The sequence below is a fragment of the Oncorhynchus masou genome, chromosome 32, assembly GCF_036934945.1.
Source record: "Oncorhynchus masou masou isolate Uvic2021 chromosome 32, UVic_Omas_1.1, whole genome shotgun sequence".
NCBI lineage: Eukaryota > Metazoa > Chordata > Actinopteri > Salmoniformes > Salmonidae > Oncorhynchus > Oncorhynchus masou.
The window spans coordinates 28948561-28964354 of NC_088243.1; the positions used below are offsets into that span (position 1 = coordinate 28948561).

The window sequence follows — 15794 nt, forward strand, 5'->3', positions numbered from 1 at the left end:
TCTCCAGCGTGGCTGTTGTTGAATCACTGACTGACTGACTCACTCACTGCGCACCAGGGCATGGAGGAAGAGAGGGGGCCCTGATAGGGCAAACAGTTACTGATGCATTTCATCTCTCCAGTCTTCAGACAAATTCTCAGACACGCATCTTTCTTTCTCTCTTGCTCTTTTAGCGATAGGCCCGGTGTGTTGCCTTGGCTGCGTTGTACTGAACTAGCTGGATGTAACTTTGGACCCTCCTGTCCTATAGTCCCCCAAAGCTATGTGACTGGCCTAACTCCTACTGAGCTCAGGTGTCTGTGTTGATTGATAGAAGCACAGATGGAAGGATGTTAGAAGTCATGGGATGGCCATTGGCCTTTCACTAATTTGTTGCTATCACCAGCTTATTTGAGTGACTGCTGCTAGTTTTTCTTGGGAGGAGAAACGAGGGGGAGGATTGACTTGTGGTTGGATCCAATTTTAACATGGTCTTTTAAAGGGCTCTGACAGATGTGCAACTTCAGAATCTACATCCAACCCTTTTCTAATATATTTTGGGTGTGTCTCGATAATGTATGTTGAGAACACACATTTAGGTGTGTCTATGATTGGTGTTTGTCAAATGTCTGTATAGGAATGAATGGTCCAGTATTACGGGAATTGCATACAAACTTCTTCTCTATAGTATATCAGCATTATCACATTACTATTATTACCGGGTCTGTTTCTGTGTTCAACAGTGTTCCAAGAGAATCCGGAAATCCCTCCCACCCTGGCTCAGGTCCAGGCCAGGAGCATCCCTCTAGAAGAGTACTCCTACGTGGCTTCTATCCTGAGACTGCTGCGTAACCTACCCTTCATGCTCCTCGTCATCAGCTATGGTGGGTCGTATTCACCCTCAATCACTCTCATGTCTACTCCTATTATTTGAGAAAACAGAAGTTACATACGGCTGGCCAGATCAAAGCTTGTTGTATTGGTGATGCCCCAGACCTCATCTCATAAACACACACACATGGCCTCACAGCAGAATCACCCTATTCGAAGTACACTGTGCATTATCCTGTAGTCTCTACTGTGTGTCCCCTGAATGAGTTCAAGTAAGGTGAACTCACAAACGTAAATATGAACAACGTGGATGCTGTTGCATCATCACAGTGACATGTGATTGAAAACATGTACACAACATCTGAAGAAAACATCTGTTAGGGTCTTAAAGCCTATCAGTTTGTGCTTAGAGATGTGAATATATCTCTCATTATGTTTTTGTATCCAGCACACTGTACATATTTGTACATCAAATGGTGTTTTTGAGGATTTTAGGTTTATTGTCAGATTCTTAGGGTTGAAAGGTCACAGTCCGTGTAGTTAATGGTTAACTTATCGAAGATTTGCAATGGTAGGGTTACTAGTCCATGAAAGTATTGCCTCGGCTCAGCTTAGCCTGATTACATTTTCACTGAATTATTGTCTGCCTTGGCTGTGCCATCTCAATATAAACAAAAACATAAATGCTTGAGTTGAACTATTACATATGTCATGCCCTTTAGCTGTTTGGAAATATGGCGGTTTACTTTTTGAAATGTTATTTGATATTAACATTGTTTACCCTTTGATGTGGCAAATTAGGATTTTCAGGAACAAGACAACAAACGTTAAGGGCAAAGCTGTCCACCATTTATGTCAAAGTCAAATATTCTCTCCTTTGTAGAAGTAGACTGGCTAAGGGCCAGGTATGGGTTCCATTAGGACAGGGCCAGTGAAACCCAAATACAGCGTCCCATCTGGATCCCCCTGCTTTCCCTGCAGGCCTCAGACTAAATAAAGACCTGCTCCTCTGCAGACTACAGCTCCTGTAAAATACAGCTCTGTCTCAGAGTGCAGAAACAAAACTAACATGTGTCCTTATGTTTTCTGCAGGGCTGAATGTCGGTTGTTTCTATGCTGTTTCCACACTGCTGAACCGGATGATCACTGAGCATTATCCAGTAAGTCTCACCTGAATCTTATCACAACAAAACCAACCTACTGTAGTCTGCATAAGTCCCTCTGTGGTCATGCCCTTCAGTTATATCCTCACTTACTGTATTCAAAGAAGATCTTGAGATGTTACCTCCCCAATAAGTAAAACATTTAACTGTGTAGTCTATAATTAAGGGTATTTTCTAGACTAAAGACACAATTCTATAGCCCCGAAAAAGATGACTGAGGTATAAGAGAACTAGTATCATGTTCTAGTAGCAAGTAGGCTCACCCCAGATAAGAACTGAAAAGCGTGAGAGGGTCAGGATGTCTAATTTGACTGCAGAAAGACCAATTCAGTCATTTTAACATCCACAGGGTGAAGAGGTGAATGCTGGAAGAATTGGCCTCACCATTGTCATTGCGGGGATGGTGGGGTCCCTCATATGTGGGATCTGGTTGGACAAGACCAAAACCTACAAGTAAGATACTCTTAGGAACACTTGAGAGTACACAATACTTTACTAAAAATACACGTTATTGCATGCAGCATTATGCTCCTAGATACAATAGCTTTTTTGTGTGACTTTGATCACTGAATGGCAAGTCCGACCCTACCCTTTTGGGCCCTAAGCGAGATTTGTGCCCCCCCAAATGTTACAGTTTTAACACAAGTTTTATGAAATTCTATACATTTTGACATGGACGGAAAGAAAATTATGCAATTTTTTTTTTTTATCATGCAATTCTACAAATGTTGCCATGGAGCGGAGCAAGAAATACTCTGTTTAACAGCTAAATTCCTGCAGTTATACCCATTTTGCCATGGAGCGGAGCAAAAAATGGTCTGTTTCACAGCTCAATTCCTGCAGTTATACCCATTTTGCCATGACTTATGCCATGATACAATTATATCTGAATGAGAGTGACGAACAAAATCAATGTGGGCCCCCTGGAGGACAGGGCTCCTGGACATGTGCTCTGGTATAAGGCCATGATTATTAGATAGCTGGCAAGACAAACTTGCCAATCAAATGATTTTCTCTGCAATGGCTATTGAGTGACTGAAATAACAAGATAACTGCTGATGCACAACCACATTTCGAAATTGCACTTTGTGTATTCTAGTAACAGTAAGTAGAGAGCCTGACTGAGTTCCTAAAAAAACTAAAACGAGTTGGTTAGGGACCCTCTAGTGGCCGCGTGGCCCTAAGCGACCACTTAAGCCCAGGGCTCAGTGGCCCTTCCTTAGTACGAATTAACTAAATAAGGTTACATACACATTCCCCAACTTAGACACATACACATTGTAATAGTGTGGCTGTAGTTGGCTGCTGACAAGGCTACTGGCTAATCTTTTGTCTGATGACACCAGAAAATTCCCAGTAATTGGCTTTATAATCCTCTCAAGCTTTTTCGTCACGCTCTCTGATCAAGTCAGTCAAGCTCCGTGTTGGAAGAGGTCCAGTAACTGCTGATGAGTCAGTTAATAAGATAAGAGCTGTTAAGGTCCCACTTCTCATCTCTTTGAGAACCTTTGCCCTTTTTAATTAATGATTAAAATGTGATTTGTCTTGCGTACAGATAACTATTGTGTACAGATAAAGACTAGTGCATACAGTAGCCAGATTCACTGTATCTACTTAATCTTACTCTACATCTAACATCTCAATCATATCCTTCATTAAAAAAACTATCCATAGCATAGGTTGACAAGGTAACAATCAGTAAAGTTGTGTTACACTCTTGAGCTCCGGGCTATGAAAACAGTCAACCGAATATGACCTTGGATGGGCTGGGCTCTTGCTTCTCTCATTAGCCACTCTAAAGGAGTCACTTTCTACATGAATGCTTTTATAGCTCTCATTCAAAGGCAGGCGTCTAGGCAGATTAGTTATTTTTGTTGGAAGTGGAAACCATTGAGGTTCTGGAGGAACTAAGCGTTGTATCTGATGCCTCTCCCTGCATATCCAAGCTGACAAGTTTTATCTATGAATCCTCTCAGCTGAAGTACTGGCCTGTTGGAATTGAGGCTCCATAGTTAATGGTGCCTGAGAGGAAGTCTCTATCCTTTTAAATGCATCTATATACAGATGTAGATCTTAAGGGAAATGGGGATATCTAGTCAGTTGTACAACTGAATGCATTCAACTGAAATGTGTCTTCCGCAATTAACCCCATTTTACTGAATCCGAAAGGTGTCGGGGGCTGTCTTAATCAACATCCACGTCATCAGATCCTGGGGAACAGTGGCTGACATTTTGAAGTGGAAATTACAATCTTTAGAAGCCTTTTTAAACCTTGAATACACTACAAGTTCACAATTCCTGCTGTGTAGGAAAATTCTCAGTAACAAAATAGTGATCAAATTAAGATACGACATCTGTAGAGGTTATTAATGTAGTCATTCAGACATCTGGGCAGACAATGTCCAATTCCGTTTCATCTCCTTTCTATTTGTTTTGGACAAATAACACAGGTTGTTGTTTCTCACCACAGAGCAGCCATTCATCAAACACCTGACCTGATCATGAACTGTTGGTGGAAATAAAATAGGTCCACAGACGACGCAATCTCAACCACACTGCACACTGCCCTAACCCATCTGGACAAGCGGAATACCTATGTGAGAATGCTGTTCATCGACTACAGCTCGGCATTTAACACCATAGTACCCTCCAAGCTCGTCATCAAGCTCGAGACCCTGGGTCTTGACCCCGCCCTGTGCAACTGGGTACTGGACTTCCTGACGGGCCGCCCCCAGGTGGTGAGGGTAAGTAACAACATCTCCACCCCGCTGATCCTCAACACTGGGGCCCCACAAGGGTGCGTTCTGAGCCCTCTCCTGTACTCCTGTCTCAGCCTTCAGTATTTATGCTGCAGTAGTTTATGTGTCGGGGGGCTGGGGTCAGTTTGTTATATCTGGAGTACTTCTCCTGTCCAATTTGGTGTCCTGTGTGAATCTAAGTGTGCGTTCTCTAATTCTCTCCTTCTCTCTCTCGGAGGACCTGAGCCCTAGGACCATGCCCCAGGACTACCTGACATGATGACTCCTTGCTGTCCCCAGTCCACCTGGCCGTGCTGCTGCTCCAGTTTCAACTGAACCGCGGCCCTAGGACCATGCCCCAGGACTACTTGACATGATGACTCCTTGCTGTCCCCAGTCCACCTGGCCGTGCTGCTGCTCCAGTTTCAACTGTTCTGCCTTATTATTATTCGACCATGCTGGTCATTTATGAACATTTGAACATCTTGGCCATGTTCTGTTATAATCTCTACCCGGCACAGCCAGAAGAGGACTGGCCACCCCACATAGCCTGGTTCCTCTCTAGGTTTCTTCCTAGGTTTTGGCTTTTCTAGGGAGTTTTTCCTAGCCACCGTGCTTCTACACCTGCATTGCTTGCTGTTTGGGGTTTTAGGCTGGGTTTCTGTACAGCACTTTGAGATATCAGCTGATGTACGAAGGGCTATATAAATAAATTTGATTTGATTTGATTTGATTTACTCCCTGTTCACCCACGACTGCGTGGCCACGCACGCCTCCAACTCAATCATCAAGTTTGCGGACGACACAACAGTGGTAGGCTTGATTACCAACAACAACGAGACGGCCTACAGGGAGGAGGAGAGGGCCCTCGGAGTGTGGTGCCAGGACAATAACCTCACACTCAACGTCAACAAAACTAAGGAGATGATTGTGGACTTCAGGAAACAGCAGAGGGAACACCCCCCTATCCACATCGATGGAACAGTTCCTCGGCATTCACATCACAGACAAACTAAATTGGTCAACTCACACAGACATCATCGTGAAGAAGGCGCAGCAGCGCCTCTTCAACCTCAGGAGGCTGAAGAAATTCGGCTTGTCACCAAAAACACTCACAAACTTCTACAGATGCACAATCGAGAGCATCCTGGCGGGCTGTATCACCGCCTGGTACGGCAACTGCTCCGCCCACAACCGTAAGGCTCTCCAGAGGGTAGTGAGGTCTGCACAACGTATCACCGGGGGCAAACTTCCTGCCCTCCAGGACACCTACACCACCCGATGTTACAGGAAGGCCATAAAGATCATCAAGGACAACACCCACCCGAGCCACTGCCTGTTCACCCCGCTATCATTCAGAAGGCGAGGTCAGTACAGGTGCATCAAAGCTGGGACCGAGAGACTGAAAAACAGCTTCTATCTCAAGGCCTTCAGACTGTTAAACAGCAACCACTAACATTGAGTGGCTGCTGCCAACACACTGACTCAACTCCAGCCACTTCAATAATGGGAATTGATGGGAAATGATGTAAAATATATCACTAGCCACTTTAAACAATGCTACCTAATATAATGTTTACATACCCTACATTATTCATCTCATATGCATACGTATATACTGTACTATATCATCGACTGCATCCTTATGTAATACATGTATCACTAGCCACTTTAACTATGCCACTTTGTTTACATACTCATCTCATATGTATATACTGTACTCGATACCATCTACTGTATCTTGCCTATGCTGCTCTGTACCATCACTCATTCATATCTTTATGTACATATTCTTTATCCCCTTACACTGTGTATAAGACAGTAGTTTAGGAATTGTTAGTTAGATTACTTGTTGGTTATTACTGCATTGTCGGAACTGGAAGCACAAGCATTTCGCTACACTCGCATTAACATCTGCTAACCATGTGTATGTGACAAATAAAATTTGATTTGATGATTTGATTTAAAAGTACAGGGTTTGTTACCTCAATACCTTTCAAATATAAAGAAAATGTGATAAAGTTGACGGCATGGTAAAGTTGGCAACTTTTCATCTTAGTATGAAAGGGATATATAACACATGTTATGAGGGTGAAAATTGTTTCCCCAAATTCTTCACATGACATCTGAATAAATCGAGCCAAAGCAGTCAACCCAGATTTCTGTTATTGATGCTCCCTTCCTCATACCTCCATGTGTGCGAGAGACAAAGGACGAAGTTGTATTAACAACAATAGCTGAGTGGAGCAATGTTTCATGCGTGGTTGTACAGGAAGAGCTTCACCATAGTAAGCCTGTTGGTGTAGGCCAGAATGTGCCAGTTTTAATTAGGGGGTCTTAGATGGTCAGGAATCTTGTTTTTCCTCTCATAGAGGATGGGATTGGAGGTGTTGACAGTGGAGCCACAGCCAGCCTTACTGAACAGTTCTGCATGCTAGTTCAGAACCTGGACAGGTTACTGGTGCTGTATGTAGGCCTACCACAGATTGTTGAGGACTGGGACTTTTCTGGAGTGTTTTGTGAAACTTATGTAAAAGCAATATCCAGATAAGATGAATACATTGCAGACTCATTCAAATCCCATATGGGGTATGCAGCAATGTTGACATGTCCGTGAGCAATGCAGCAAATCAAACTGCTTATTAAAATATAGTTAGTACATTTCTATTTACACAAGCATACAGTACATTTCATACAGGCAAAATCCAGGAAAAACAAACATATGATTATTTTCCTCTCTCCCCAGACAGACTACCCTGGCTGTATATCTTCTGTCCTTCGTGGGAATGGTGGTCTATGCCTTCACCCTCAACTTGGGCCACCTATGGGTGGTGTTTGTAACATCGGGGGCTCTAGGGTAAGAGTGAACAAACACTGTGACCATACACAATGATGTTTGTGAATGAGTTGCATTTGCTAGCTATTCCACCTTTAGCATGTCAGTTGTAATGTGGGGTGGCCTAGGTTTCCTGCCCTGGTCACACCGCAGGAGCACTGCATGCTATTTACATTGCAAACTGCCTCCTTGCTCTTTAAACAGCCACTCTGTGGGAAGAGGCAGACAATATCTTAAAATGCTCAGTAGTTAATGCTGTTTAAGGTCAAGTGTAGTGGGAGACAAGCCCATGATTATGTGCAACATTAATTATTTTCCTCTGGAGTTGAATAAGTATTTTATTATTTGTTCACTGATGTATAAAGGAGATGAACAAGAGCTGAAGGTTTTAAAGGGTCTGCTAGAGTAATGCCCTCAGAGGAGATTTGGCTGTGGAATAGATTTTTTAATTTCTCTCAGCAGGCATGAAATGTTAAGTGCTGCTCTTTACATTGACTAAAAACAACACTGGAAAACCTCATGTCTTCAGGTTCTTCATGACCGGGTACCTGCCGCTTGGCTTTGAGTTTGCTGTGGAGCTGACCTTCCCAGAGTGTGAGGGCACCTCCTCAGGCCTGCTCAACTGTTCAGCTCAGGTAACAGGGATCATACTTTGGGATAATATTCACCATTGAAATAGTACATCTAGGTTTGTTGTATGCATGAAGTCTATGTATGAACTTAATGCATTTTATGCACGCGTTGACAATAACAACATAGTCCCGGGTGTGAGGGCTGCCACCGACCCAGAAGATTGGGTGATCTCGCTCTCCAAGGCCGACGTGAGTCCAGTCTGTAATCCACCTCAATGGGGCTGCAGTGGAGCAGATCGAGAGCTTAAAGTGTCCAAATCACTAAACTTAAAATGGTCCACACACAGTTGTGAAGAAGGCGCGGCATGGGCCCTCAAATCTTCAAAGTTCTACAGCTGTACCATTGAGAGCATCTTGACTGGCTGTATCACAGCTTGGTATGGCAATAGCACCGCCCTCGACCGCATGGACAACCCAGTACATTACTGGGGCCGAGCTCCCTGCCATCCAGGACCTCTATATCACGCTGTGTGAAAGGAAGGCCCGGAAAAAAGTTAGACTCCAACCACCCAAGCCCTATAAGGTTCTCTCTGCATACGCACAGCAAGCGGTACCGGTGCGTCAAGCCTGACACCAATAGGCTCCTGAACAGCTTCTATCCCCAAGCTATAAGACTGCTAAATAGCTAACTAAATAGCTAACAAATGGTTACACATAACATCTGAGTTGACCTTCGTATTTTATTCTTATTTTTGCACTCTCTATGCACACTCACAGGGTCCTACACACTATGCACATTGATACTTCAACACACATAAGCTCTCTCCATAATATGCACAAACCTTTACATTTCATACCAACTCTACACACCCACTCACATACACTCATCAGATATGCTGCTGCTACTCTGTTTATCATATATCCTGATGCTTCGTCACCTCACCTTACCCCTAGTCATATCTACCTCTATCCATCCAGTATCCCTGCACATTGTAAATATGGTACTGGAACTGACTCGTGTTATTTTTTGTTGTTCAACCTTGTTATTTTTAGTATTACATTGTTGGGGTTAGAGCTTGCAAGAAAGGCATTTCACTGTACTTGTGCATGTGACATTAAAACTTGAAACTTGATTGTGTTTAGAGATGATCAACTCTCATGTTCACTCCCCTCATTCTTCCAGATATTTGGGATCATATTCACCATCGGTCAAGGGAAGATCATCGAGCACTTTGGAACGTTCGCTGGGAACATCTTTCTCTGTGTCTTCCTCCTCATAGGCACTATTATGACAGGTAATTTGCTTAACCCCTACACACATTATAGCCCTATTTTGCAATAACAGAACAGCTTTACGGTAGATGGAACTTTGGACTCATCTGCCTGCAGTTGTTATAGTGAAGCACAGTGTCCTGTTATGTGATCCACATTATATGGGGCTGTAGGAACGCATGACTCCTCAGATAATCGCAGTCAGTTGCACAGATTTTGCGTAACAGCCTTATCTAGGATTCATCCTGGAGTAATGATGCCCTCTAGTGGGTCATAGTGACCATGATTTCTCTTCACAGGAAAACGTTAACACATTTTCTACATACAGTAGTACATTTCCCACATAGTTTCCGAGGCTATACATTCCTGAACATCAATACTATATATGACCCATGCATTTCTGAATATGTTTCTGAGTAGTGCCTTACTGCTCTCATCTATATGTCACAGCATTCATCAAGTCTGACCTCCGACGGCAAAAGGCCAACCATCTGGCTGAGACACAGGCGGCAAGTGTAAGTATATCTGTTTCTGCTATTTGGTGTCAGCGGTAGGATCTCTGCGTTCCAGTTAAATGTGATGTGTTGGATACTGCCCCTGGCTGATACTCCATTCAATGGACTATGCTGGCTGTCTGGCTGCTTCTCTGGTGTGGGTTCCTCTTGTTTGCTGTGGAGTGGACACAGGGGTCACAAGCGTCAGACACCACCATGCTTTTTCTGAAAACATAACTTTGCACCTGCTGTCAGCTCTCTGAAAACATGACTTTGCACCCGCTGTCAGCTCTCTGAAAACATGACTTTGCACCCGCTGTCAGCTCTCTGAAAACATGACTTTGCACCCGCTGTCAGCTCTCTGAAAACATGACTTTGCACCCGCTGTCAGCTCTCTGAAAACATGACTTTGCACCCGCTGTCAGCTCTATGAAAACATGACTTTGCACCCGCTGTCAGCTCTCCGATTAGCTGTATTTGATTACATGCCTTGCTGGTGTTTGATACAAAAACATGCTTGAGAAGTTTCTGTTTCATTCGACATGCAACATGCATGACAAAGATACCGTACCTTTTGTCACAGATTATTATGGCTGCAGAGTTGTAGGAATCTACAGGTATCACACAATATCAGGGCGAAATATCATTGTGGTATATCTGGAGTATAGAACTACAATGATCCAGCCACCTTTTTATTTAACTAGGCAAGTCAGTTAAGAACAAATTCGTATTTTACCATGACTGCCTACCCCGGCCAAACCCTCCCCTAACCCGGACGACGCTGGGCCAATTGTGCATCGCCCTATGGGACTGCCGATCACGGCCGGTTGTGATACATCCCGGGATCAAACCAGGGTCTGTAGTGACACCTCTAGCACTGAGATGCAGTGCCTTAGACTGCTGCGCCACTCGGGAGTATATTCATCATACGAGTGTACAATAGGCTATAGTAAAAAATACATCACATTTACTTTTTCAATTACTCTCACTTGGCAGCAAAAATAAATCATATACCAATGGCTTGCTCACGCAAGAGAATGTCATTCTGTATTTTTTTTGTTGCTTTAATCATATAATAGATTCATAATTAACTTCAGGTTCAACTCACCATTGGCCAGTGATGTTCAGCTGTTGAAGGTCATCTTTAAATCATTAACAAGACTTTCATGCCTAACAAATGCACTCTGCTCAGCGACTATTCTTTCTATTATGAGAATATCGCTATCACTTATTTTATCTCAATGCAGGTTGGGAGCTTTACTCACTTCATTTATGGAATACTACAAGAATCCCATCAATACTTCTCTTAATATTTATAACCAGTGGAATGTCCCTTGTCTCCAGTAACACTGCCAAGAGAATTCAAGAATTTTCTCTCCATTTTTTAAAAAAATTCGATGTTGAAAATGGAATGGTTGTTAGTCACAGTAGGTAGCATTGTATTAGTTGAAAATATAGCTTAGAACATTTTTATAGCGTCTGAAGAGTCAAAAGACCATATTGCACAATTTGACTGTTTAATCCATAATCCTTTACAATTCCAGTCCAGCTTTATGTCATATCCTTTCCATCCTCAGAAGAGTCCTCATTAAGAGAAGGCTCTCTTGAGGCAGGGGACTGCTGGAGTTAAAAGAAGGTGTTATGGGAGGGTCTGGAAAGGGCAGAGGGTTTATGGTGATAGGGATGGTGGAGGAGCCCTCTTGCCCCTCTTGTGCGTGATTCCCTAGTCGTTGTTCCAGGCTGCAGACTCCCCGTCTCGGATACAGGACTACGGGGCTACAACACCCAGCAGATCACAGAAGCAGCAATCCTGACATTCACTTCACTAAAACCCAAACACACACCTGCCAAGGTACAGGTATCATGTCTTTGAATCTTATTTCACACATGCAAAGTGCTGTACAGTACAAAATGCAATCATAAAGAGCACTCCTATTGGGGATGTGTTGAGAATTCCAATAGAAATATAAAGACATGAAACACTAAATTCACTCAATCTTTACACATTAAACATTTTCTAAATGCTGTAGTCTGTAACCCACTTCAGCAGGGTGAAAGGTCTTAAAGAAAGACATGGCACCTGCTCTTTCTGTGAAAAGAGCAGTAACTTGGATTTAGAATGCCATGTGGGACTTGCCAAAGCAGAAGACAGGGATTGGTAAAGCATAAGGAGTCTCCAAGCAGGGTTGGGAGTTAATGTCTGGATAGGGTACTGTGCTTCAATTCCAATAATCAGTAAGACACATTTTCTGTCAGCTAAGCAGTGACTGAGGAACTGAAGTTCTGTAAAATATTGTTGGAAATTAAGTGATCATGCCGAAGCTTTGTTGAAGTATGCTACTTGCAGCTTGAGTGTAATATTAGTGCTTTGAACTATTTGTCCTTCGGTTGATCATCCTTCTCAAAGCAAAGCCCTACTATATGAGCTGGTTGAAAAACAAAATGGTGATGATTTTATGTGTGGCAGAGAGCTTTTAACTTCCTGTTTAAGTGTTCGCTAATAAACCCCTGAGAAAATGTTTTGGTACCTTACAACAAGGGTCAGGGGAATCAATCAGCTTTTTCTGTTTTCCAGAGAAAGATAATCATAAGTATATACATTACCTGTAAAACACATATTGTTTTGATAACCTAAATACATTCTAGTGAAACCAAGTTACTTAAGTGCCTGTTTGTCTAATTTACACCATCAGCATACCACCCTGCATCCCACTGCTGGCTTGTCTATGAATCTAAGCAGGGTTGGTCTTGGTTGGTCTCTGGATGGCAGGCCAGATGCTATTGGAAGTGGTGTTGGAAGGCCAGTAGGAGGCACTTTTTCCTCTGGTCTAAAACAAATATATCCCAATCCCCCAGTGCAGTGATTGGGGACATTGCCCTGTGTACGGTGACGCTTTTGGATGGGACGTTAAACATGTGTTCCGACTCTGTGGTCACTGTGGCACTTATCGTAATAGTAGGGGTGTTAATCCCGGTGTCCTGGATAAATTCCCAATCTGGCCCTCATACCATCCCCAGCTTCCAATTGGCTCATTCCTCCCCTGTAACTGTTCCCCTGGTCGTTGCTGTAAATGAGAATGTGTTCTCAGTCAATTTACCTGGTAAAATAAGGGTTAAATAAAATGTGCTTAGTTTATAAATATTGAGACCCAATAAGATGTTCCATTGTTAGTAAGCTCCACCTCAATAGAAATAACACAATTGAAAGTTTTAACATAGTACATGTAGTAATATATAATATTGGAACATCATGAGGAAAATCTGATTTTTAATAGTAATGTTTTGATTGGTCAGAAACAGGACGGCATCTCACCGCCAGCTACACTGAAGGAGGTCAAGGTATAAGGAGGAATTCCAGTTGGACAGGTGTGAGAAGACAGCCCAGCACACACTGACATGTTTGAAAACGACCAAAGGATGTACACACAAACAGATACAGTACGTACTGTAAAAAGCATGCTGCTTTCCCTTTACAAATGTGAAGGTGAGCACATGCACAAGTGATGAATTTGGATGAACATGTAATTACTACTTAATTGAAACTATGACATGGAGGACGCCTCTGAGGAAGTCAGAGCCCAGGAATGTACTGTAGGCTGGGGCATGGACACCCTGCTCTGGCTTTAGTTCCAGTGACTGCTATTTCTACTGCCTAGCACAACTGGCTCCCCAGATCTACTCAGGCCATGCAGAGGAACTCACGTGGAACCTCACATGTTCTCCCTCGACAGATAACGAGTTTGATTGTCAGGCACAACCGGAAGTATTTCAAGTTTAATGTCCTGTTAATTCATATTGAAGTGTCACTTTTTGAGAGTACGCTACGAATGGTTCCTCTTTTCATTTTCTTTACCTTCGTCTCCAATCTAAATCATGTCAATGTTGATGTCTGTGCTTCCTGATATGAGCAGTATTGTGCTTTTTGTTTCCTGACATTTGACCAATACTATACCGTAACCAAACTTAACATTGCTAAATGTATTAATGTAACTGTTGTATTTTTGGAATGCTAGTTAAAGGTAGACTACAGACTCAGTGGTTTCAGTTGAATGGCAGTCTGTTCAGAGGTTCAGTCAAGCCAACTCACCTAGTGGTTTAACATGATTTTGAGATTGCTATCTGCCAAATAGGATTACAGAGATACTTGTGAGTACTACTGATAATGGTGAATTAAGCTGATACTATATAGTATGTCTCAGAAGGAATCAACCTGCTTTAACCACATTCTTAGAATAACTATTGTATTTAATGCTCTGCATTGACTTGTTTTAGAGCCTAAAACGCAATGATAACAATGTGAGCACAAAATCATTAGCGTGACGAGACAGACAATCCAATGGATTTGTCATTTTGCACAAGGTAGGCTAGTGATTCTTTTGGTCTGTACATTTGTTACTGAGAACTCGTTCATGCCATACTTAATGTTAATAGTGAGATTTAAAATGAAATTCCATAGTGCAGTGTTTCATCAGGATCATTTTATATACATCAAATGGTGATGTAATTTTTTACTATTTCTCATACTCAGTAATGAACAACATAATTATAGTTTTGTAAAAATGTTTGTAGACGTTGTTTGGACAAATTGTCAGTGTGAACAATTGTACATGGTAATCTGGTGAACTAAATGTAAAAAAACATTTTTTTTAAATGCTCTGTTATTTTATCAATGGATGTGTTATACCACACACAAAATCCAGTAACATACAGAAACCTTCACTGAGCAGTTTAGAAATCAAGACAAAGGCCCAATGTTGAGAGAATCCATTCAGGTACAGTACATGGCACTCACACCAAATTGTTAATTTACATAAAACAATTCCAAATCCAGTCAACCCTACCACACATTAATCAAACCATTATTAACATACATAAAATCATCACTGTACATGTATGCATCATTACTGTACATGCTGAAACATTGATCAACAATCCCTGTTGAATTGTCCATGGAAGAGTGAAAACAGCTGTAGCCAAACTCTCTAGTATATACTAGCACAGGTACAAATCACGTAGGACAGGTACAAATTACCTGCAAAATAAATTCCAGTTATTGTATACCCCCTCTTAAAAGCTTAAAGCTATTGGACTTGTCTTTGTGTACATACAGTATAGTTAATAGGCCACTCATTATTCAAGAGAAGAAGCATACTATCCCACAGCTCTCTCTATTGCTGGGCTAAATGGCACAATGTATAACAAACGTTTTCTGTAGCTTGGAATCAGTTCTGCTTCTTATGCTGTGCAGCCACCTCCTCCTGAGGCTCTGGAACACACTGGAACCCAATCAGCATTCCCATGATAGAGAAACCTGGAGAGGTGAGAGGATGGAATGGGGTTTCCTCTGCAATAACAGACACATGTTGTTGAGCGATGCACATTCTGTACCTGGTAGTTTGATGATTTACTAACACTGTGTTGTTACTGGTTATAACAAAACAAGCTCACTATTTGATCAGATGGGATTATAGAGCTGCAGTACTTTCTCGCCACAATGAGAGGTGCCAGAATGCCAATGGTCAGAGGTGCCGTTTTGTGGATGAAGGATGGATAGACTCTACAGTACCCCATTCATAGACACTAACTGCTTTTGCGCCTATTGATAATAGCATCTTCGGGTCGGGGGAGTTGTGTGTGTTATGGGAGGGTCTGACTCTCTGAACGTTGAAAATGCATCGGTTTTTGGAAACATAAGGAACCTATCTTTCACATCCGCTAGAAATGATTTTCAAAACAAACACACCTTAATAGAGTTAGTGTTCCCACACAAAATGGCACCTTCTAGTTGTCACTGAACTGGATTCAATACCACCAACCCCGGACTGTCTTGTCTCATTATGCGCACCTGGTTCCATTCCCCCTGATTTGGATATATATATATATATATATATATATATATATATATATCT

The 15794-nt window shown here is 42.3% G+C and overlaps 1 protein-coding gene across 2 annotated transcripts in view; it reads left to right on the top strand.

The window, feature by feature from the left end:
- The window catches only part of LOC135525872 (heme transporter FLVCR2-like), a 44171-nt gene extending 29911 nt beyond the window's left edge, over positions 1-14260 (top strand). Inside the window, exons 3-11 of one of the 2 annotated variants that reach the window (XM_064953815.1) lie at positions 723-863; positions 1903-1970; positions 2323-2426; positions 7458-7568; positions 8077-8182; positions 9303-9414; positions 9842-9906; positions 11625-11737; positions 13180-14260. In XM_064953815.1, the coding sequence (XP_064809887.1) occupies positions 723-863; positions 1903-1970; positions 2323-2426; positions 7458-7568; positions 8077-8182; positions 9303-9414; positions 9842-9906; positions 11625-11699 (782 nt within the window). In that variant the 3' untranslated portion in view covers positions 11700-11737; positions 13180-14260. The remainder of the gene's footprint in view (positions 1-722; positions 864-1902; positions 1971-2322; positions 2427-7457; positions 7569-8076; positions 8183-9302; positions 9415-9841; positions 9907-11624; positions 11738-13179) is intronic. The other variant, XM_064953816.1, reaches the window with a different exon arrangement.
- The last annotated feature ends 1534 nt before the right edge of the window (positions 14261-15794 follow it).